This window comes from Coregonus clupeaformis, chromosome 8 (assembly GCF_020615455.1).
Source record: "Coregonus clupeaformis isolate EN_2021a chromosome 8, ASM2061545v1, whole genome shotgun sequence".
NCBI classification, from domain to species: domain Eukaryota; kingdom Metazoa; phylum Chordata; class Actinopteri; order Salmoniformes; family Salmonidae; genus Coregonus; species Coregonus clupeaformis.
This window is the reverse complement of record NC_059199.1, coordinates 61,379,330-61,402,866: the sequence shown is the minus strand read 5'-3', so window position 1 is coordinate 61,402,866 and position 23,537 is coordinate 61,379,330. Positions and strand designations below refer to the sequence as shown.

Sequence of the window (23,537 nt, the reverse complement as noted above, 5' to 3'; positions counted from 1 at the left end):
CAAAACTGAAAGTAAAAGAGTCAAAAACGAAACTTAAGAACGGGAAGCATAGAAATAGCCCACATAGAACAGATCTACCGCTTCTTAGACTGGCTTTCAATGAGAATGACAGATCTATAACTCCCATTTCTATGTGAATTTGGTCGGGTCGCCCAAAAAGTTACATATTGCAGCTTTAACCAAACCCTTAACCCTAACATCAATGTCAGCCACGTACTCTTCGTTTTTCTTGGGAGGAGGGAGTAGAGGAGAGATGGAGACGGGGAATTGGATGGAGGAGAGGTGGAGGCTGGGGGAGGAGGTGGAGGGTGAGGAAGGTGAGGAAGGGGGAGGAGGATGAGGAAGGGGGAGGAGGTGGAGGATGAGGAAGGGGGAGGAGCTGGAGGATGAGGAAGGGGGAGGAGGTGGAGGATGAGGAAGGGGGAGGTGGTGGAGGATGAGGAAGGGGGAGGAGCTGGAGGATGAGGAAGGGGGAGGAGCTGGAGGGTGAGGAAGGGGGAGAAGGTGGAGGGTGAGTAAGGGGGAGGAAGGGGAGGAGTTGGAGGATGAGTAGGGGGAGGAGCTGGAGGATGAGGAAGGGGGAGGTGGTGGAGGATGAGGAAGGGGGAGGTGGTGGAGGGTGAGGAAGGGGGAGAATGTGGAGGGTGAGGAAGGGGGAGAAGGTGGAGGGGGAGGAAGGGGGAGGAGCTGGAGGATGAGGAAGGGGGAGAATGTGGAGGGGGAGGAAGGGGGAGGAGCTGGAGGATGAGGAAGGGGGAGAATGTGGAGGGTGAGGAAGGGGGGAAGGTGGAGGGTGAGGAAGGGGGAGGAGCTTGAGGGTGAGGAAGGGGTAGAATGTGGAGGGTGAGGAAGGGGGAGAAGGTGGAGGGTGAGTAAGGGGGAGGAGCTGGAGGGGGAGTAAGGGGGAGGAGACAGGAGAAGAAAGACAGTTCTTCAAAGTGAGCAGCTTCACGATACAGCTTCACTATACAGCTTCACTACGCAGCTTCACTATACAGCTTCACTATACAGCTTCACTACGCAGCTTCACTATACAGCTTCACTATACAGCTTCACTATACAGCTTCACTATGCAGCTTCACTATACAGTTTCACTACGCAGCTTCACTATACAGCTTCACTATGCAGCTTCACTATGCGGCTGCTGTTGAAATATTAATAGCTATTATAGGCTTATACACACACAGACACATGCAAACACACATACACACATGCACTGAGCTGAGCAGCTTCTCATGGTTGTTTAAATCCCTTTATCTCTCCCTGAATGCAAGACGAGAGAGAGAGAGATAGAGAGAGATGGAGAGAGAGAGAGAGAGAGAGAGTAGATAGAGAGAGGAGAGAGAGAGAGAGAGAGAGAGAGAGAGAGAGTGTGTGAGAAGGATGGATAGAGAGAAATCTAATTAAACTGATTATTCAACTAACTGAATAAACAAGTATGATGCGAAAGCTCAAAAACAAACTAATTTCCATTACAAAGACCTGTTTTCATCCTCCTCTTTCTGTAATTTATTCCTCCCTCTCTCTTCTTCCATCCATCTCTTTGTGTGTGTGTGTGTGTGTGTATATATATATATTTATATATATATATATATATATATATATATATATATACACAGTATATATATATATACAGTGGGGAGAACAAGTATTTGATACACTGCCGATTTTGCAGGTTTTCCTACTTACAAAGCATGTAGAGGTCTGTCATTTTTATCATAGGTACACTTCAACTGTGAGAGACGGAATCTAAATCAATCAAAAATCTAGAAAATCACATTGTATGATTTTTAAGTAATTAATTTGCATTTTATTGCATGACATAAGTATTTGATACATCAGAAAAGCAAAACTTAATATTTGGTACAGAAACCTTTGTTTGCAATTACAGAGATCATACGTTTCCTATAGGTCTTGACCAGGTTTGCACACACTGCAGCAGGGATTTTGGCCCACTCCTCCATACAGACCTTCTCCAAATCCTTCAGGTTTCAGGGCTGTTGCTGGGCAATACGGACTTTCAGCTCCCTCCAAAGATGTTCTATTGGGTTCAGGTCTGGAGACTGGCTAGGCCACTCGAGGACCTTGAGATGCTTCTTACGGAGCCACTCCTTAGTTGCCCTGGCTGTATGTTTCGGGTCGTTGTCATGCTGGAAGACCCAGCCACGACCCATCTTCAATGCTCTTACTGAGGGAAGGAGGTTGTTGGCCAAGATCTCGCAATACATAGCCCCATCCATCCTCCCCTCAACACGGTGTAGTCGTCCTGTCCCCTTTGCAGAAAAGCATCCCCAAAGAATGATGTTTCCATCTCCATGCTTCACAGTTGGGATGGTGTTCTTGGGGTTGTACTCATCCTTCTTCTTCCTCCAAACACGGCGAGTGGAGGTTAGACCAAAAAGCTATATCTTTGTCTCATCAGACCACATGACCTTCTCCCATTCCTCCTCTGGATCATCCAGATGGTCATTGGCAAACTTCAGACGGGCCTGGACTTGCGCTGGCTTGAGCAGGGGGACCTTGCATGCGCTGCAGGATTTTAATCCATGACGGCGTAGTGTGTTACTAATGGTTTTCTTTGAGACTGTGGTCCCAGCTCTCTTCAGGTCATTGACCAGGTACTGCCGTGTAGTTCTGGGCTGATCCCTCACCTTCCTCATGATCATTGATGCCCCACGAGGTGAGATCTTGCATGGAGCCCCAGACCGAGGATGATTGACCGTCATCTTGAACTTCTTCCATTTTCTAATAATTGCGCCAACAGTTGTTGCCTTCTCACCAAGCTGCTTGCCTATTGTCCTGTAGCCCATCCCAGCCTTGTGCAGGTCTACAATTTTATCCCTGATATCCTTACACAGCTCTCTGGTCTTGGCCATTGTGGAGAGGTTGGAGTCTGTTTGATTGAGTGTGTGGACAGGTGTCTTTTATACAGGTAACGAGTTCAAACAGGTGCAGTTAATACAGGTAATGTGTGGAGAACAAGGGGGCTTCTTAAAGAAAAACTAACAGGTCTGTGAGAGCCGGAATTCTTACTGGTTGGTAGGTGATCAAATACTTATGTCATGCAATAAAATGCAAATTAATTACTTAAAAATCATACAATGTGATTTTCTGGATTTTTGTTTTAGATTCCGTCTCTCACAGTTGAAGTGTACCTATGATAAAAATGACAGACCTCTACATGCTTTGTAAGTAGGAAAACCTGCAAATTTGGCAGTGTATCAAATACTTGTTCTCCCCACTGTATATATCTATATACACACACTGAGTCTACAAAACAATGAGAACACCTTCCTAATATTGAGTTTCGCCCTCTGAACTTCCTCAATTCCTCGGAGCATGGGACTCTACAAGGTGTCGAAAGCATTCCAAAGAGATGCTGGCCCATGTTGACTCCAATGCTTCCCACAGTTGTGTCAAGTTGGCTGGATGTCCTTTGTGTGGTGGACCGTTCTTTTCTTTGGTATTCTACCCCCTTTTTCGTGGTATCCAATTGGGTAGTTACAGTTTTGTCCCATCGCTGCATCTCCCCCTACGGACTCGGGATAGGCGAAGGTCGAGAGCCGTAACACAACCCAACCCGAGCCGCACTGCTTCTTGACACAGTGCCCACTGAACCAGGAAGCCAGCCGCACCAATGTGTCGGAGGAAACACCGTACACCTGGCGACCGAGTCAGCGTGCACTGCGCCCGGACCGCCACAGGAGTCGCTACTGCGCGATGGCACAAGAACATCCCTGCTGGGCCAATTGTGCACCGCCCCATGGGGTCTCCCGGGTCGCGGCCGGCTGCGACAGAGCCTGGACTCGAACCAGGCGCTCTAGTGGCACAGCTAGCACTGCGATGCAGCGCCTTAGACCACTGCGCCACTCAGGAGGCCTGGGTGGTAGACCATTCTTGATACACACGGGAAACTCTCTTGAGAGTGAAAAACCCAGCAGCGATGCAGCCCTTGACACATTCAAACTGGCACGCTTAAATCTTATGTCTTGCCAATTAACCCTCTGAATGGCACACCTACACAATCCATGTCTCAATTGTCTCAATCCTTCTTTAACCCGTCTCCTCCCCTTCATCTAGACTGATTGAAGTGGTTTTAACAAGTGACATCAGTAAGGGGTCATCGACTGACCAGGTGAATCCCGGTGAAAGCTATGTAATGGAAAGAGAAGGTGTTCCTAATGTTTTGTACACTCAGTGTATGTGTGTTTCTGTCTGACAGCACTGACCGCTGCCCACCAGCCAGCTCCCTTTGCCAGTACATAACAACAGCAGGCTTTCATAGTCCAGAGTGTAGGCAGGAGATATGAGGTGAGGGAATGAGACAGACATTTTACCATGACTGAGACCAACCCACCTACCACACACACTGCCTCTATCAAACAGACAAACACAGTCTCTATTGTTGTAGGCTGCAGATACGTTCTTAGTGGTGTCCCATGTAGCTCAGTTGGTAGAGCACGGCGCTTGGTAGAGCACGGGGGGGTCGGTATGAAAAATGTATGCACTCACTAACTGTAAGTCGCTCTGGATAAGAGCGTCTGCTAAATGACTGAAATGTAAAACGTGTCTCAATTGTCTTTGGGTGCTGACCGTCTCATATTCACTGTGTCATCCACATTCAATTGTCTGCTTCAGAAGCCCCGTTTAAACCTGCTTCTAACATGCGTCCTTCGTCCTGATCTGATCCACATTTTTAGGCCGGTATAGACAATGAAAAGACACCTCCTGAGGTAGTCAGGCAGGCATTGTGTCTGGGTATCTTAGAAGTGTAGTCGGATCTGGACAGTGAAACCATTTAAAAACATCCTTATCCAGTCCTCTAGCATCAACATGTGTCTTAATATAAAACATTTGCATACAGGGAGAGACCAGGAAATCTGGTCACAATGTGGACACGGTGGACGGATATGAGACATTTGAATAACATCATGTATAGGCGCAAATCCGGGCACAATCAGAATGTGGACAAGATCAAGACACAGGACAAATGTTAGCGGCAGGTGTAAACAAGGTTAGAGTCACACACTGTAGATGCTGTTTCAGACACCCATATGTCTGGATCTAGACACACTTCAATAGTCTGGTTCATACACAACCCCCAGCAGGCTGAGGGCCCTAGTGACGTGTTCATACACAAACCCCAGCAGGCTGAGGGCCCTAGTGACGTGTTCATACACAAACCCCCAGCAGGCTGAGGGCCCTAGTGACGTGTTCATACACAAACCCCCAGTAGGCTGAGGGCCCTGGTGACGTGTTCATATACAAACCCCCAGCAGGCTGAGGGCCCTAGTGACGTGTTCATACACAAACCCCCAGCAGGCTGAGGGCCCTAGTGACGTGTTCATACACAAACCCCCAGCAGGCTGAGGGCCCTAGTGACGTGTTCATACACAAACCCCCAGCAGGCTGAGGGCCCTAGTGACGTGTTCATACACAAACCCCCAGCAGGCTGAGGGCCCAAGTGACGTGTTCATACACAAACCCCCAGCAGGCTGAGGGCCCTAGTGACGTGTTCATACACAAACCCCCAGCAGGCTGAGGGCCCTAGTGACGTGTTCATACACAAACCCCCAGCAGGCTGAGGGCCCTAGTGACGTGTTCATACACAACCCCCAGCAGGCTGAGGGCCCTAGTGACGTGTTCATACACAAACCCCCAGCAGGCTGAGGGCCCTAGTGACGTGTTCATACACAAACCCCCAGCAGGCTGAGGGCCCTAGTGACGTGTTCATACACAAACCCCCAGCAGGCTGAGGGCCCTAGTGACGTGTTCATACACAAACCCCCAGCAGGCTGAGGGCCCTAGTGACGTGTTCATACACAAACCCCCAGCAGGCTGAGGGCCCTAGTGACGTGTTCATACACAAACCCCCAGCAGGCTGAGGGCCCTAGTGGCGTGTTCATACACAAACCCCCAGCAGGCTGAGGGCCCTAGTGACGTGTTCATACACAAACCCCCAGCAGGCTGAGGGCCCCAGTGGCGTGTTCATACACAAACCCCCAGCAGGCTGAGGGCTCTAGTGACGTGTTCATACACAACCCCCAGCAGGCTGAGGGCCCTAGTGACGTGTTCATACACAAACCCCCAGCAGGCTGAGGGCCCTAGTGACGTGTTCATACACAAACCCCCAGCAGGCTGAGGGCCCTAGTGACGTGTTCATACACAAACCCCCAGCAGGCTGAGGGTCCTAGTGACGTGTTCATACACAAACCCCAAGCAGGCTGAGTGCAGTGTTCTTCACATATATACTATAGGAGTGAGTGTGTGAGCAGTTCTACAGTGTGTGAGCAGTTCTACAGTGTGTGAGTGCTAGGGCCTTTATCATAAACACAGCTGTCAGGGGTTATCCAAACAGATAGCTGAGGCGAGCCGTGAGAACACTTACTGCCTAGGGGGGAACCTCTGGTTCTTATCTCCAGCACTACCCAAACACAGCCTCACTCTCCCAGTCCTCTATAGCACTCTAATACATGGGAGTGAGATGTGGAAGTAGAGAGAGATAGGGAGAGAGATGTGGAAGTGGAGAGAGAGAGGGAGAGAGATGTGGAGAGAAAGGGGGAGAGAGAGATAGAGGGAGAGAGATGTGGAGAGAGAGAGAGAGGGAGAGAGATGTGGAGAGATAGATGGAGAGAGATGTGGAGAGAGAGAGAGAGGGAGAGAGATGTGGAGCGAGAGAGGGAGAGAGATGTGGAGAGAGAGAGGGAGAGAGAGAGGGAGAGAGATGTTTTTCTCCTCTCGTCCGTTGTAATCTATTTGACAGACAAGCAGAAGTTGCAGAAAACGTTCTGACTCCTCTGTCTCTCTCTCTTCCTTTCTCCATATCTCTCTCCCTGATTCCTCCTCTTCTCTCCCTGATTCCTCCTCTTCTCTCCCTGATTCCTCCTCTTCTCTCTCCTTCTCTCTCCCTGATTCCTCCTCTAGAGTAGAGTAGAGTAGAGTAATAATAATAATATAATAATATCCCATTTAAGCAGACGCTTTTATCCAAAGCGACTTACAGTCATGCGTGCATACATTTTTACGTATGGGTGGTCCCGGGGATCGAACCCACTACCCTGGCGTTACAAGCGCCGTGCTCTACCAGCTGAGCTACAGAGTAGAGTAGGGTAGATTATTACTTTATTACTCCCAACCTTTTTTATCACAGCATGCATCAACAACAACTTACAATGACAGACACATAATGACATACAGTGAGGGAAAAAAGTATTTGATCCCCTGCTGATTTTGTACGTTTGCCCACTGACAAAGAAATGATCAGTCTATAATTGTAATGGTAGGTTTATTTGAACAGTGAGAGACAGAATAACAACAAAAAAATCCAGAAAAACGCATGTCAAAAATGTTATAAATTGATTTGCATTTTAATGAGGGAAATAAGTATTTGACCCCCTCTCAATCAGAAAGATTTCTGGCTCCCAGGTGTCTTTTATACAGGTAACGAGCTGAGATTAGGAGCACACTCTTAAAGGGAGTGCTCCTAATCTCAGCTTGTTACCTGTATAAAAGACACCTGTCCACAGAAGCAATCAATCAGATTCCAAACTCTCCACCATGGCCAAGACCAAAGAGCTCCCCAAAGATGTCAGGGACAAGATTGTAGACCTACACAAGGCTGGAATGGGCTACAAGACCATCGCCAAGCAGCTTGGTGAGAAGGTGACAACAGTTGGTGCGATTATTTGCAAATGGAAGAAACACAAAATAACTGTCAATCTCCCTCGGCCTGGGGCTCCATGCAAGATCTCACCTCGTGGAGTTGCAATGATCATGAGAACAGTGAGGAATCAGCCCAGAACTACACGGGAGGATCTTGTCAATGATCTCAAGGCAGCTGGGACCATAGTCACCAAGAAAACAATTGGTAACACACTACGCCGTGAAGGACTGAAATCCTGCAGCGCCCGCAAGGTCCCCCTGCTCAAGAAAGCACATATACAGGCCCGTCTGAAGTTTGCCAATGAACATCTGAATGATTCAGTGGAGAACTGGGTGAAAGTGTTGTGGTCAGATGAGACCAAAATTGAGCTCTTTGGCATCAACTCAACTCGCCGTGTTTGGAGGAGGAGGAATGCTGCCTATGACCCCAAGAACACCATCCCCACTGTCAAACATAGAGGTGGAAACATTATGCTTTGGGGGTGTTTTTCTGCTAAGGGGACAGGACAACTTCACTGCATCAAAGGGACGATGGACGGGGCCATGTACCGTCAAATCTTGGGTGAGAACCTCCTTCCCTCAGCCAGGGCATTGAAAATGGGTCGTGGATGGGTATTCCAGCATGACAATGACCCAAAACACACGGCCAAGGCAACAAAGGAGTGGCTCAAGAAGAAGCACATTAAGGTCCTGGAGTGGCCTAGCCAGTCTCCAGACCTTAATCCCATAGAAAATCTGTGGAGGGAGCTGAAGGTTTGAGTTGTCAAATGTCAGCCTCAAAACCTTAATGATTTGGAGAAGATCTGCAAAGAGGAGCGGGATAAAATCCCTCCTGAGATGTGGGCAAACCTGGTGGCCAACTACAAGAAACGTCTGACCTCTGTGATTGCCAACAAGGGTTTTGCCACCAAGTACTAAGTCATGTTTTGCAGAGGGGTCAAATACTTATTTCCCTCATTCAAATGCACATTTTTGACATGTGTTTTTCTGGAATTTTTTGTTGTTATTCTGTCTCTCACTGTTCAAATAAACCTACCATTAAAATTATAGACTGATCATGTCTTTGTCAGTGGGCAAATGTTCAATCAGCAGGGGATCAAATACTTTTTTCCCTCACTGTACATAGCATAGCCCACTCCACCACAACTTTATCTGTTGTACCCTCTCTCTTACAAACTGAGAGAGAGAGAGAGAGAGAGAGAGAGAGAGAGAGAGAGAGAGAGAGAGAGAAGAGTGAGATTGTGTAATTTTGTGATGTGTGACAGTTAGAGTCCCTGAGAAGAGCTACGGTCCTAAACCTCCTCCTAGTCTCCGCATTGGAATGTCAGTGGAGAGACAGAGGGGGGGGGGTTGGCCTGGGGGGCTGAAGGGGTGTGACGTTCGCTGTGGGGTAGTTGAAGTGCTGGGTGTTGTGGGGGAGAATATATGCCTCTTAGTAGACGCTTTTATCCAAAGCCACTTTCAGTACAGTGAGTCCATACTTTTAGTGTGTATGTGATGTTACCGATGTTGGAGATTAACCCACAACCTTGGTGGGCTCAAGGGAGGGAGGGCAGGAGGGAGGGAGGAAGAGAGAGAGAGAGGGAGGGCGGGTGTGAGGGCAGGCGAGAGGGAGGGAGGGAGGGAGGGAGGGAGGGAAGGAAGGAAGGAAGGAAGGAAGGAAGGAAGGAAGGAAGGAAGGAAGGAAGGAAGGAAGGAAGGAAGGAAGGAAGGAAGGAAGGAAGGAAGGAAGGAAAGATAAGTAGATGAATAGCTCTTGGATCAGTCTCCTCTATAAATGAGGTCACATGAAAAATGTAAATTCAGACATGAATCATAAGTAAACAACAGAAGGATTTATCCCCGAGGCTCACTGAGGGCTGCTAGCTAGATAGGGCTGTGGCCTGTTTACGCCACTCTCGTCACACATACTCACACACACACACACACACACACACACACACAGGCACAGACGCACACACACACATATACGGTGTACACACTCACACACAGCCAAACACACATCCACACACACACACAGAAAGTGCCTGCATGTGGGTGTTTGTAAGCTTGTTAAAACCTTGCGTTCAGTTTGAGTTTGTGTCCCATCGTATCTGAAACCTCTCAGTAATCCTGCCACTCACGTGGTGCAGTTGTCATCTACATACCCCCATCTATACTGTACACTGGCCAGCTATTTAGACACAGTGGACCTAGGACACTCTCTGTCCGCTTGTACACCGAGCTCAACCCTTTCCCGTCAAAGCATAGACAGGTCAGCTAATTTTCTAGTTGGCAGACACACACGCACACGCTAGTCATTTGTTGAATGACTGAAACGCTGCTCTCTCATAGGCTGTTGCTAGGGTTGAGGGACCAAGCCCCCTGGGGTGTCTGAATAGCTGCCACAAGCCAATCAGAGCAGCTCTAGGAGGTGGGCAGGGTTGGGATTGACAGAGGACACACACACTCTGTTGACAGGCTGGATTAGAGAGGTTTAAGAAAGCAGGGATTAAACACCTGAGAGACTCATCTCTCTGGCTACCCTATTCACAACCAGCTGACAGAGAGGGACGGTGTGTGTGTGTGTGTGTGATCAGTCTGATTTAGAGAGTGGGGGTGTGACAGAGTTATAAATAGATGCAATGTGACTTCTCCTCAGGCTTTAAAGTCCTTGAGTGTTCTCTTTAAAACGTTCCTCTCATGTACCCTGTATAACTCCTGCCTGCCTACACTCCAAAAGGGTTCTTCGGCTGTCCCCATAGGAGAACCCTTTTTGGTTCCTGGTAGAACTCTTTTGGGTTCCATGTAGAACCCTCTGTGAAAAGGGTTCTACCTGGAACCAAAAAGAGTAACCCTTTTAGGTTCTAGATAGCACCTTTTTTTCTAAGAGTGTACCCGCCTGTCTGTTTGGGAATCTGTACTTTTCTGGGAAGCTGTACTTTAAGGTCTAATCTAATGTGTGTGTGTGTGTGTGTGTGTGTGTGTGTGTGTGTGTGTGTGTGTGTGTGTGTGTGTGTGTGTGTGTGTGTGTGTGTACCTGTCTGGCCACTCTCCTGGCCTCCCAGTAAGGTTTGGAGTCCTCTACAGCTCTGCCGATCCTCTTCACCTGCTCATCCAGCTTCACTGTGGCTTCTACCAGCACCGCACGGAACCTCTGACGACAGTCCTACAGACACACACACACACACACACACACACACACACACACACACACACAGCAGTTAGTAAAACACCAACAAATCTCCAGGGACCTTATATGTGTCACATTCTGTCCTGTTCTATTGTCACCATGACAACAGACAGGGTGTTCATCTATACACAGAGTGTATTGACCCTGTTTGAGTGTCTCTGTAGCCATGTCTGTGCTGTTTTGTTTTGAAAAGTGTTTTCTCCAGTCCCCTCCCCTCTTTCTCCCTTCTCCTCCTCTCCTCTCCATCCCGATTCAGAGGACTGAGATAGTCAGGCTTTTTCCTCAAAAGAGCTGTGTCAGCTAACTCAATACAACACTAACCCACTTAACCTAGTACACACACACACACACATACACACACACACACACACAACACACACACACACACACACACACACACAAGCATGAAACAAACACACATGACACACAACCAGTCTGCAGCCAGGAACATAACCCCTATGCTGTTACATATTCGTGGAAATATTACAGGGGAGAATCCCTTCGCTCGGTCCCTGCGTCACAATGTCTGAAATGAGTACTTTGTCCCGCGTCCCGCAACCAAACAATCATGTCCCGCAAATTTGTTTTATTCCTGTAGGCTACTAAACTGTCCCTCGAAATCATCCCCTTGTCCCGCATTTGGGTATTTTAAAATGTGGTCACCCTAGATTAGAAGGGCTGCAACACCTGCATCCTGTCCCCAGAAAGGGAGGGGGTATGAAGAGAGGGGGGGAGATGGAGGGGAGGAGAGAGGGGGAGAGATGGAGGGGAGGAGAGAGGGGGAGAGATGGAGGGGAGGAGAGAGGGGGAGAGATGGAGGGGAGGAGAGAGGGGGAGAGATGGAGGGGAGGAGAGAGGGGGAGAGATGGAGGGGAGAAGAGAGGGGGAGAGATGGAGGGGAGGAGAGAGGGGGAGAGTTGGAGGGGAGAAAAGAGGGGGAGAAGAGAGGGGGAGGAGGGGGCATAGAGGGGAAACTTGCTTCCTGTGACATTGTCACACTTCCTCAATGATTTCTGCGGTTTCAAGTTTCAGTAAAGTTTAATGTCACATGCACATGTATAGTGAAATGCCTTTCTTGCAGCTCTAACCCCAACAATGCAGTGATGAATAACAATGTAACACTAAAAATAATAACACACAAGATATAGAAATAAGAAGAACACGATAAAGTAAGCATACTATATATAAGGTCAGTTCCAGTACCATATTTACAATGTGCAGGGATACTGGATCGATAGAGGTAGATATGTATAGGGGTAAGGTGACTAGGCATCATGATATATGATAAACAGAGTAGCAGCAGCGTATATGATGATTGTATGTGAGTGGGTGTGTGTGTACTCCCTGTCAGATTTTTTTTTTACTCAATACTGACCCCTGAACTCCTGACGTTGAATGGTAGCTTCCAGAATTTTTTGGGGGGTGTTCCACCAAGCCAATGTCTCGAACCCCAACCTCAGTCCCTTGTCCCTGACCCAGTCTTAAAACAGGACCCACTCCTGACCCAACAAGACTGTGCTTCCTAACAGTAATCCAAATGTCTTACTAATAGCTGCTGGTCAGAGAGAGAGAGTAGCCCCAGGGTTTAATGGTCAGACGGAGAGACAGAGAGAGAGAGTAGCCCCAGGGTTTAATGGTCAGATGGAGAGACAGAGAGAGAGATTAGCCCCAGGGTTTAATGGTCAGACGGAGAGACAGAGAGAGAGAGAGTAGCCCCAGGGTTTAATGGTCAGATGGAGAGACAGAGAGAGAGATTAGCCCCAGGGTTTAATGGTCAGACGGAGAGACAGAGAGAGAGAGGGGCCCCAGGGTTTAATGGTCAGACGGAGAGACAGAGAGAGAGAGTAGCCCCAGGGTTTAATGGTCAGATGGAGAGACAGAGAGAGAGATTAGCCCCAGGGTTTAATGGTCAGACGGAGAGACAGAGAGAGAGAGAGTAGCCCCAGGGTTTAATGGTCAGACGGAGAGACAGAGAGAGAGAGGGGCCCCAGGGTTTAATGGTCAGACGGAGAGACAGAGAGAGAGAGTAGCCCCAGGGTTTAATGGTCAGATGGAGAGACAGAGAGAGAGATTAGCCCCAGGGTTTAATGGTCAGACGGAGAGACAGAGAGAGAGAGGGGCCCCAGGGTTTAATGGTCAGACGGAGAGACAGAGAGAGAGAGTAGCCCCAGGGTTTAATGGTCAGATGGAGAGACAGAGAGAGAGATTAGCCTCAGGGTTTAATGGTCAGACGGAGAGACAGAGAGAGAGATTAGCCCCAGGGTTTAATGGTCAGACGGAGAGACAGAGAGAGAGAGTAGCCCCAGGGTTTAATGGTCAGATGGAGAGACAGAGAGAGAGATTAGCCCCAGGGTTTAATGGTCAGACGGAGAGACAGAGAGAGAGAGAGTAGCCCCAGGGTTTAATGGTCAGATGGAGAGACAGAGAGAGAGAGATTAGCCCCAGGGTTTAATGGTCAGACGGAGAGACAGAGAGAGAGAGGGGCCCCAGGGTTTAATGGTCAGACGGAGAGACAGAGAGAGAGATTAGCCCCAGGGTTTAATGGTCAGACGGAGAGACAGAGAGAGAGATTAGCCCCAGGGTTTAATGGTCAGACGGAGAGACAGAGAGAGAGAGTAGCCCCAGGGTTTAATGGTCAGACGGAGAGACAGAGAGAGAGAGTACTGGCCTGAGGCCAAACCACACGACCAACAACATTAGACACTTTATGGAACACAAAGCCTTCACTATTTCATCCTGGAATATCCAAGGCCTGAGATCATCTGCCTTTGGCCTAAAGAGCAGGAACCTGGACTTCACCAAAGAAATCGGAAATACAGACATTGTCATCCTACAAGAAACATGGTATAGAGGAGACGGACCCACTGGTTGCCCTCTAGGTTACAGAGAGCTGGTAGTCCCATCCACCAAACTACCATGTGTGAAACAGGGAAGGGACTCAGGGGGTATGCTAATTTGGTATAGAGCAGACCTAACTCACTCTTTTAAATGAATCAAAACAGGAACATTTTACATTTGGCTAGAAATTCAAAAGGAAATGATCTCAACAGAGAAAAATGTCCTCCTGTGTGCTATCTATATCCCCCCACTAGAATCCCCGTACTTGAATGAAGACAGCTTCTCCATCCTGTAAGGGGAAATCAATAATTTCCAGACCCAGGGACATGTACTAGTCTGTGGTGACCTAAATGAACTGGACAAGAACCTGACACCCTCAGCACACAGGGGGACAAACACCTACCTGGAGGTGACAGCATTCCCTCCCCCATATGCCCCCCTAGGCACAACTACAACAACATAACCAACAAAAACGTGTCACAACTCCTGCAGCTCTGTCGCACACTGGGTATGTACATATTCAATGGTAGGCTTCGATGGGACTCCTATGGTAGGTACACCTATAGCTCATCTCTTGGCAGTAGTACTGTAGACTACTTTATCACTGACCTCAACCCAGAGTCTCTCAGAGCGTTCACAGTCAGCCCACTGACACCCTTATCAGACCACAGCAAAATCACAGTCTACTTGAACAGACCAATACTCAATTATGAAGCATCAAAGCCAAAGGAACTGAATAATATTAAGAAATGCTATAGATGGAAGGAAAGTAGTGTAGAAACCTACCAAAAAACAATTAGGCAACAACAAATTAAATCCCTTTTAGACAACTTCCTGGACAAAATGTTCCACTGTAATAGTGAAGGTGTAAACTTGGCAGTAGAAAACCTAAACAGTATATTTGACCTCTCAGCTTCCCTATCAAATCTAAAAATCTCTAACAGAAAACCTAAGAAAAGGAACAACAGTGACAAACGGAGATGTATGGGTAAACCACTTCTCCAATCTTTCTAGCCCTATAACATAGAAGAAACAGCAAAAAAATATACATGATCAAATGCAAATCTTAGAATCAACTATTAAAGACTACCAGAACCCACTGGATTCTCCAATTACATTAAATGAACTACAGGACAAAATACAAACCCTCAAACCCAAAAAGGCCTGTGGTGTTGATGGTATCCTCAATGAAATGATAATATATACAGACCACAAATTCCAATTGGCTATACTTAAACTCTTTAACATCATCCTTAGCTCTGGCATCTTCCCCAATATTTGGAACCAAGGACTGATCACCCCAATCCACAAAAGTGGAGACAAATTTGACCCCAATAACTACAGTGGGATATGCGTCAACAGCAACCTTGGGAAAATCCTCTGCATTATCATTAACAGCAGATTAGTTCATTTCCTCAGTGAAAACAATGTACTGAGCAAATGTCAAATTGGCTTTTTACCAAATTACCGTACGATAGACCACGTATTCACCCTGCACACCCTAATTGACAAACAAACAAACCAAAACAAAGGCAAAGTCTTCTCATGCTTTGTTGATTTCAAAAAAGCTTTTGACTCAATTTGGCATGAGGGTCTGCTATAGAAATTGATGGAAAGTGGGGTTGGGGGAAAAACATACAACATTATAAAATCCATGTACACAAACAACAAGTGTGCGGATAAAATTGGCAACATACACACACATTTCTTTCCACAGATGCAGTTTAAGCCCCACCCTCTTCAACATATATAACAACGAATTGGCGAGGGCATTAGAACAGTCTGCAGCACCCGGCCTCACCCTATTAGAATCTGAAGTTAAATGTCTACTGTTTGCTGATGATCTGGTGCTTCTGTCACCAACCAAGGTGGGCCTACAGCAGCACCTAGATCTTCTGCACAGATTCTGTCAGACCTGGGCCCTGACAGTAAATCTCAGTAAGACAAAAATAATGGTGTTCCAAAAAAGATCCAGTTGCCAGGACCACAAATACAAATTCCATCTAGACACCGTTGCCCTAGAGCACACAAAAAACTATACATACCTCGGCCTAAACATCAGCGCCACAGGTAACTTCCACAAAGCTGTGAACGATCTGAGAGACAAGGCAAGAAGGGCCTTCTATACCATCAAAAGGAACATAAAATTTCACATACCAATTAGGATCTGGCAAAAAATAATTGAATCAGTTATAAAACCCATTGCCCTTTATGGTTGTGAGGTCTGGGGACCGCTCACCAATCAAGAATTCACAAAATGGGACAAGCACCAAATTGAGACTCTGCATGCAGAATTCTGCAAAAATATCCTCTGTGTACAACGACAAACACCAAATAATGCATGCAGAGAAGAATTAGGCCGATACCTGCTAATTATCAAAATCCAGAAAAGAGCCGTTAAATTCTATAACCACTTAAAAGGAAGTGATTCCCAAACCTTCCATAACAAAGCCATCACCTACAGAGAGATGAACTTGGAGAAGAGTGTCACGCTCTGGCTCCGGGACTGTGTATTTTGAGCCAGGGTGTGTTCATTTGGTTGTGTTGTATTTGGTTGTGTTTCATTGTTTGGTCGTGTGACTCCCAATCAGTGGTAACGAGTGTCAGCTGTCGGCTCGTTATCTCTGATTGGGAGCCATATTTAAACTGTCAGTGTTCACCTTAGTGTTGTGGGTTTTTGTTCCTTTACGGTCATTGTAACTGTGGACTTCACGAATCGTTTATTGTTTTGGTTTTTGCACTTTAGTATAATAAAGTCATCATGTTCGCTCAACGCGCTGCGTATTGGTCTGCTCCTTTTGAAGACGATCGTGACAGAAAAACCCACCAAGATGGGACCAAGCAGCGTGTCCAGGAGCCATCGCCAGGGAGATCCCTCACAGATCTCCTTCGCCTCCTGGACTGGGTCAAGCCGAGTGAGGAAGAGAAGGGCTTGACATTATGGCAGAAGGGCGAGAGGCTGGTGAGGGACATGGAGACCTGGTCCACGGGTAGGAGAGACGCCCGAAAATTTTTAGGGGGGCTCACGACGTCGGACCAGCAGGAGGCCGCGATAGAGCGGCCCAGTGGGTTGCCGGAGAAGGCCGCCGGGTTACGGGGGGCCACTGGTCGAAGAGGGGATGGAGGAAGTAGAGGCACGGCGAGAGGTACTGGCGTGTGTTGCCAGTCCGGTCCGGCCCGTTCCAGATCCCGGTGTAGGACCAGTGGTGTGTGTCCCCAGTACAGTCCGGCCCATCCAAGCGTCCCGCACAAGCCAGTGGTGTGCGTCGTCAGTCCGGCACGGCCCGTGCCTGCTCTCCGCATCAAGCCTGTGGTGCGTCTCGTCAGCCCGGCTCTGCCCGTTCCTGCTCTCCGCACCAGGTCTGTGGTGCACGTCGCCAGCCCAGTCCGGCCCATTCCTGCCACTCGTACCAAGTCAAGGGGTGCGAGTCGTCAGCCGATTCAGCCCATTCCTGCTACTCGCACCAAGCCAAGGTGCGAGTCGTCAGCCGGATTCAGCCCATTCCTGCTACTCGCACCAAGCCAAGGGTGCGAGTCGTCAGCGATTCAGCCCATTCCTGCTACTCGCACCAAGCCAAGGGTGCGAGTCGTCAGCCGGATTCAGCCCATTCCTGCTACTCGCACCAAGCCAGGGATACGAGTCTTCAGCCTGGTGAGGCCTGTTCCGGCTCCACGCACCATGCAAAGGGTGCGTATCGTCTGCCAGGTCCGGTCCATTCCTGCCTCACGCGCCAAGCCGAGGGTGCGCGTCGGCAGTCCTGATCCAGCTAACTGGGTCAGATCGGACTGGGGGCACTACGGGGGATTGTAGTAGGGTGGTGGTCAAGCCCGGAGCCGGAGCCGCCTCCGAGGAGCAATACCCACCCAGCCCTTCCCTATTTGGGTGTGTAGGCGCGGTCGGAGTCCGCGCCTTTAGGGGGTACTGTCACGCTCTGGCTCGGGACTGTGTATTTTGAGCCAGGGTGTGTTCATTTGGTTGTGTTGTATTTGGTTGTGTTTCATTGTTTGGTCGTGTGACTCCCAATCAGTGGTAACGAGTGTCAGCTGTCGGCTCGTTATCTCTGATTGGGAGCCATATTTAAACTGTCAGTGTTCACCTTAGTGTTGTGGGTTTTTGTTCCTTTACGGTTATTGTAACTGTGGACTTCACGAATCGTTTATTGTTTTGGTTTTTGCACTTTAGTATAATAAAGTCATCATGTTCGCTCAACGCGCTGCGTATTGGTCTGCTCCTTTTGAAGACGATCGTGACAAAGAGTCCCCTAAGTAAGCTGGTCCTGGGACTCTGTTCACAAACACAAACAGACCCCACACAGCCCCAGGACAACAACAACAACAACACAACTAGACCCAACCAAATCATGAGAAAACAAAAAGAGAATTACTTGACACATTGGAAAGAATTAACAAAAAAACTGAGCAAACTAGAATGCTATTTGGCTCTAAACAGAGAGTACACAGTGGCAGAATACCTGACCACTGTGACTGACCCAAACTTAAGGAAAGCTTTGACTATGTACAGACTCAGTGAGCATAGCCTTGCTATTGAGAAAGGCTGCCGAAGACAGACCTGGCTCTCAAGAGAAGATAGGCTATGTGCACACTGCCCACAAAATGAGGTGGTAACTGAGCTGCACTTCCTAACCTCCTGCCAAATGTATGACCATATTAGAGACACATATTCCCCTCAGATTACAGAGATCCACAAAGAATTCGAAAACAAACCCAATTTTGATCAACACCCTTATCTACTGGGTGAAATACCACAGTGTGCCATCACAGCTGCAAGATTTGTGACCTGTTGCCACAAGAAAAGGGCAACCAGTGAAGAACAAACACCATTGTAGATACAACCCATATTTATAATTTTTGTATTTATTTTCCCATTTGTACTTGTTTCCTATTTGCACATTGTTACAACACTGTATATATACATAATATGGCATTTGAAATGTCTTTATTCTTTTGGAACTTCTGAGTGTAATGTTTACTGTTAATATTTATTTTTTATTTCACTTTTGTTTACTATCTACTTCACTGGCTTTGAAATTGAATTGAGGAGCCCCAGGGTTTAATGGTCAGACGGAGAGACAGAGAGAGAGAGAGAGAGAGAGAGAGAGAGAGAGAGAGAGAGAGAGAGAGAGAGAGAGAGAGAGAGAGAGAGAGACAGAGAGAGAGAGAGAGAGAGAGAGAGAGAGAGAGAGAGAGAGAGAGAGAGAGAGAGAGAGAGAGAGAGAGAGAGAGAGAGAGAGAGAGAGAGAGAGAGAGAGAGAGAGAGAGAGAGAGAGAGAGAGAGAGAGAGAGAGAGAGAGAGAGGCCACTCAGGCCCGTCTACCCTACAGGGAGCTCTAGAGGGGTTCAGAGAGTCACCTTTTGTTTATAACGTAAACAACTTTACATACTTCACATACCTCGGTTTCAGCCATTCTCTGGATTAGATTCCTAGAAATATACAACATAATGTGTGTATAATACATGTATTACATGCGTATATGTATACTACATGTATTACATGTGTATAACACATGTATACACACATTAGATTTTCTTCCTGAAATACAAGGAATATATCCCTCCCCTCTCTCCCTCTCTCCCCCTCCGTCCCCCTCCCCTCTCTCCCCCTCCCCTCTCCCCTCTCTCCCTCTGTCCCCCTCCCCTCTCTCCCTCCCCTCTCTCCCTCTGTCAATCTCCCCTCGCTCCCTCTCCCCTCTCTCCCTCTGTCCCCCTCCCCTCTCTCCCTCCCCTCTCTCTCCCTCTCCTCTCTCCCTCTATCCCCCTCCCCCTTTCTCCCTCTCCTACCCTCCCCTCTCTCCCTTTCTCCCTCTCTCCCCTCCCCCTCTCTCCCCTTCTCCCCCTCCTCTCCGTTGTTGTTTTAACCTCTCTGGAGGAGTTAAGTTTAAAGGAAAAGACCGTATTTCTAATGAAACCCAGAAGAGGAGAGGAGATGGTTTAGGGGGAAATGAAGACGTCAGACATGGGTTAGGCTGCTATTTGATTTGATTTGATTTGATTTAAAGGCTTTGGGCCAGTAACCGAAAGGTCGCTGGTTCGAATACCCGAGCCAAGAAGGTGAATACCCGAGCCAAGAAGGTAAATACCCGAGCCAAGAAGGTAAATACCCGAGCCAAGAAGGTAAATACCCGAGCCAAGAAGGTGAATACCCGAGCCAAGAAGGTGAATACCCGAGTCAAGAAGGTGAATACCTGAGCCAAGAAGGTGAATACCCGAGCCAAGAAGATGAATACCCGAGCCAAGAAGGTGAATACCCGAGCCAAGAAGGTGAATACCCGAGCCAAGAAGGTGAATACCCGAGCCAAGAAGGTGAATACCCGAGCCAAGAAGATGAATACCTGTGTCAAGAAGGTGAATACCCGAGCCAAGAAGGTGAAAAATCTGTTGATGTTCCCTTGAGCACACACACACACACACACAGGCCTACCTCCAGCTCTGTCTCCCAGCGGTTGATGTCCTCTGTAGACTGGTTCAACTTGTCCAACTCCCCCTGTTTACACACAACACACAGGAGACAGGGAGGAGGAAAGGAAAGAGAGAGAGAGAGAAAGAGACAGGGAGGAGGAAAGTAAAGAGAGAGAGAGAGAGAGAGAGAGAGAGAGAGAGAGAGAGAGAGAGAGAGAGAGAGAGAGAGAGAGAGAGAGAGAGAGAGAGAGAGAGAGAGAGAGAGAGAGAGAGGTTAGAGCGCAGAAATAGAGGAAAGCAGGGAAAAGATGGAGGAATGAATGAGGAGAATAGAATCAGAAAGAGAGAGAGAGAGAGATGGAGGAATGAAAAGAAAAGGAGGGAAGTATTAACTGATCTGTCATGATCTCAGCCAGGCTCTGATGTCTGGAGATGGTTCAATGTGTGTGTGTGTGTGTGTGTGTGTGTGTGTGTGTGTGTGTGTGTGTGTGTGTGTGATGGTGATCGCAACATGCATGCACACACACACAGCTGTTTACTAACTCTATGACTACCAGTGCTATTCATTATCACAGTTTCCACTACACTGAGTCAAACACCCTGAGTCAGCTTCCTACTGGTGGGTTTAATGGAACTGTGGTGTGCGTGTTGCCTCTAGATAACCTTCCCTTCTCTTTAGCACCTCAAGTCCTATTGTCATTCTGACTTTGGGTATAAATGAAACCATGCACGATGACATAATAACATCATAATATCTACCTATCTACAGGGGTGAGTAGGCCGGTACGTCTGAGCGTCCTGACAAAATAAATACTGGGGGTACTCCGTACTGGTAAAGTGAGCCTATCACAATCAACACAAAATGACAAGAAAACTATAGGCTATTACACCATTATTTAACATTAGGCCTACTTAATGTCAGCTGCATGAAGAATGAGCCAACTGACTTGAAACCGGGTGGTATACGCTCCAAATTGCGTTGTGGCTCGAAGGGAGATGAGTGGCGGAGACCGAGACACGTGCGGACAACAGTGGACGCATATATTCAGGCTACAAGTTTAGGCTTAATGACAATCGCAGAATGTCATTACAGTAAACGTAGGCGTTTTGTAACAGATGTCTCTTCAGTGTAGGCTACTGTTGGGGTTGGGAAGCTTCAGTTATTTTGTGAGTGGAGGAACGTGCGCGGGTAGCGCTTTTTTGAAGTGATTGTTTGACAATCAGATGAAAACACCTTGACTGGTTGTGTTTATGCCACATGTAAAGGTATAGGCGGCGCCTCCATAAATCTAGGGGAAGGTAAGCTTTCCCTAAAGTGAATTCAATTAAATTGCCAAAATGATATTGCCTAATTAGCTTACTCTTGTCTTTACAGAAATACATTAAATCATTCAAAATGGGCTGCTACACCAGAAAGCATGGATTGTTTTAAATCACATAGCCCACAGTTGGAAGGGCCCGCGATTTTGGGCAGCGCGAGGCAAATACCAAATTTGAGTTGTAACTGTCAGTGAAAAGCAGAGACCCTGCCAGGTATATCCCAATATTTAAAATTACAATCGCGGTAAAACAGCTTGGAACGCAAATGGCTATAGCTGTCTTTTAGTCATCAAAATTCTCAACTTAATTGCGCGATCTTATTGGCACCAGCGGAGAACATCGGCCATATCCCCGGTGAATGTGCATATTCACTGTCTTTATTGGGTCAATGCCACTTTTGTTTGTTTTTGGACAATAATGTCCTCCTCCAGGTTAGATGGACTATATTGTATTTGTGTTTCCCCTTTTCGTATGCCTATTAGGCTACATGAATCAGACAACGTCGTTTTTATTGATCTGTTTGTCATACCCTGGAATATTTGTCTAAAAAAAAATATTCTGCAAATGTCTCCTGTCATATAGTGTAGTAGAATTGCATGAAATGTATTTATAAAAGGCCAAGATTTTCCTGTGCAAAGAAAGGAGAAGTAATGTATCTGAGGGTTGTGGGTTCGTTTCCCACGGGGGGGGCAGTATGAAAATGTAGGCACTCACTAACTGTTAGTCGCTCTGGATAAGAGCGTCTGCTAAATGGCTAAAATGTAAATATAAATGATATAGCCTATAACCTACTCTATGCTACTATGCACTGCATTGAACATTCTATTTTGCGAATAATGATTGTTATATTATTGTCTTAAATTATGACTATCCCAATCTAATCATCACATTAGGAATAGTAGGCTATCTTACATACATCTGCAAATGCGAGGATGCGTGGAATGCTTTATTATAGAGGTGCATTATAATGGTGAAAATGAGCTTCCCCAAACTTGAAACCCACGCGCCGCATATGTTGAAAGGTATTGCATGTTGCATGTTAAAAGTGACATGACAAATATTTACTAAGTCTAGTCTACTTTAGGAACACAGAGATCATATATGGAATGAATAGGGATTCTATATGTAATTCTATGGTTTCACCTATAGAAAAAAAGTGTACGCGCGCTTGGGTGTCCGGTACCGGTAAGAAATTAAATCTACTTCACCCGTCTATCTAAAATAATAACAGTAGGCTAATCACTGTACCTGGATCCTGGGGTCAACCTCTTCGTCCTCGGGAGATTCACACTCTTCCTCTGATTTGGTTCCCTTTTCCAACTTCTCCATTTTGGGGGGGTTCTCAGAACCAAGGACCTCGGTGCAACACAAAACGCAACCCCCGCCGAGATAAGACTTTAGCGGCTAGTTGAGTTCAGGCGGTCCGTCGCCTCTGTCTACACCCGGAGAAGACGAGCGTATTCCGTTATAATAGAATCCATAGCAGGCTCGCAAACACACGAATATACTGCAGACGTCCGGGATAGACAGAGAACAGCAGAGGCAGGAAAGCGTGTCTGCCTGTAGCTCACCACTGGAATGACACAACAGGCGGTTCTGCTGAAAGCGACCTTCCCGGACAGAGACAGCGACCGGAGAGGAGAGAGAGCGAAAGAGCTGTGGAATGAGAGGTCGGATAGAATGAGAATTGGGTTTAGTGCGCCCCCTGCTAACCACTAAAGATGAATGCAGATGTTGTTCGAGTGGCTCAGAGAGCACGGATTTGTTGTGTTATCATATATAATTAATGAACATTATATCTAATGTATATACAAATTCAGGGTTAACCAGCTATGTCATAATATTTATATAAGCAACTTGTTAACACTTTGTTACAGAAGAACAACAGAATGGTACCTTCAGGCGTTTGGAAATTGCTCCCAAGGAAGAACCAGACTTGTGGAGGTCTACCATTTTTTTTCTGATTTCTTTTGATTTTCCCATGATGTCAAGCAAAGAGGCACTGAGTTTGAAGGTAGGCCTTGAAATACATCCACAGGTACACCTCCAATTGACTCAAATGATGTCAATTAGCCTATCAGAAGCTTCTAATGCCATGACATCATTTTCAGGAATTTTCCAAGCTGTT

The 23,537-nt window shown here is 47.2% G+C and overlaps 1 protein-coding gene across 1 annotated transcript in view; it reads right to left on the bottom strand.

Annotated features, from left to right (window-relative positions):
- Positions 1–23,030, bottom strand: part of LOC121572639 (SH3 domain-binding protein 5-like) — a gene marked incomplete at its 3' end in the record, with an annotated part of 27,342 nt that extends 4,312 nt beyond the window's left edge. Inside the window, exons 1-3 of the mRNA XM_041884670.2 lie at positions 22,658–23,030; positions 20,112–20,174; positions 10,682–10,810 (exon numbers count right to left, since the gene is read on the bottom strand). Coding sequence (XP_041740604.2) covers positions 10,682–10,810; positions 20,112–20,174; positions 22,658–22,738 — 273 coding nt within the window. The remainder of the gene's footprint in view (positions 1–10,681; positions 10,811–20,111; positions 20,175–22,657) is intronic.
- Between the last annotated feature and the right edge of the window lie 507 nt (positions 23,031–23,537).